At 46.6% G+C, this 816-nt stretch overlaps 1 protein-coding gene across 1 annotated transcript in view; it reads right to left on the bottom strand.

Annotated features, from left to right (window-relative positions):
* Positions 1-108: 108 nt before the first annotated feature.
* Positions 109-816, bottom strand: part of LOC111649405 (large ribosomal subunit protein uL22) — a 2,183-nt gene continuing 1,475 nt past the window's right edge. The window contains exon 3 of the mRNA XM_023399162.1: positions 109-381. Coding sequence (XP_023254930.1) covers positions 124-381 — 258 coding nt within the window. The 3' untranslated portion in view covers positions 109-123. The remainder of the gene's footprint in view (positions 382-816) is intronic.

Here is an 816-nt window from a genome sequence, read left to right on the forward strand (position 1 = left end):
GTTAATGATCCTGTTTGAGCCTCGCTGTTCGTGTTCTTGCGCTTCCTGTTTCTGCAGCGTTCAATAAATCCACTTTAACAGGTTCATCATCAAAGAACCAGCAGAAAATATAAACCTGGTTATTTATCCAAGACTTGTCTGATCAGTGACTGTGTCTGAACGCTCCGTCAGCCCCTCCCCCCTCCTCACCTTCTTCTTCTGAGCCACCTCCTCCTCCGGCTTGGGGACGATCTGCTCCTTCTCGGTCAGGATCATCTCGATGTGGCAGGGCGAGCTCATGTAGGGGTTGATGCGGCCGTGGGCGCGGTAGGTGCGCCTCCTCATCTTGGGAGCCTTGTTGACCTGGATGTGCTCGATGACCAGGGAGTCCACGTCCAGACCCTGGAACCACACACACAGGTGAGACACACCTTTACCTGACAGCTGTCAGCGCACATCTGCGTCAGTGTTAAACCAGCTGACAGTTACAGGACGTCAGCTTCACCTACACTAACGTTTGCTTTTTGTTTAACTGTTCACGCTGCAAAACTGTATTTCCAATATCAAACCTGTTATTTTCTAAATTAATTAAATCATTAGTTCTTTAATTCCTGGAACCTGATCTGATTCTGTTTGTTCAGGTTAATGTCACATTAAAGAAGCTGAAAGAAAAATGTTAAACACCAAAGTCTAAAGTTCTGTTACGAAGTTCCTTAAATGTCCTGGTCACATGACCAAACTGTCCAGTGACACCTGATGACTGAACAGGTGAGGCATCGTGTGGAAACTGCTGCAGATTCAGAAACAATTCTGACTCTAGTTTCTCTTCATGCAGCA

This window comes from Seriola lalandi, unplaced genomic scaffold (genome assembly GCF_002814215.2).
Source record: "Seriola lalandi dorsalis isolate HSWRI2012SDOR001 ecotype SW California unplaced genomic scaffold, Sedor1 jcf7180002050705, whole genome shotgun sequence".
Taxonomy (NCBI): Eukaryota; Metazoa; Chordata; class Actinopteri; order Carangiformes; family Carangidae; genus Seriola; species Seriola lalandi.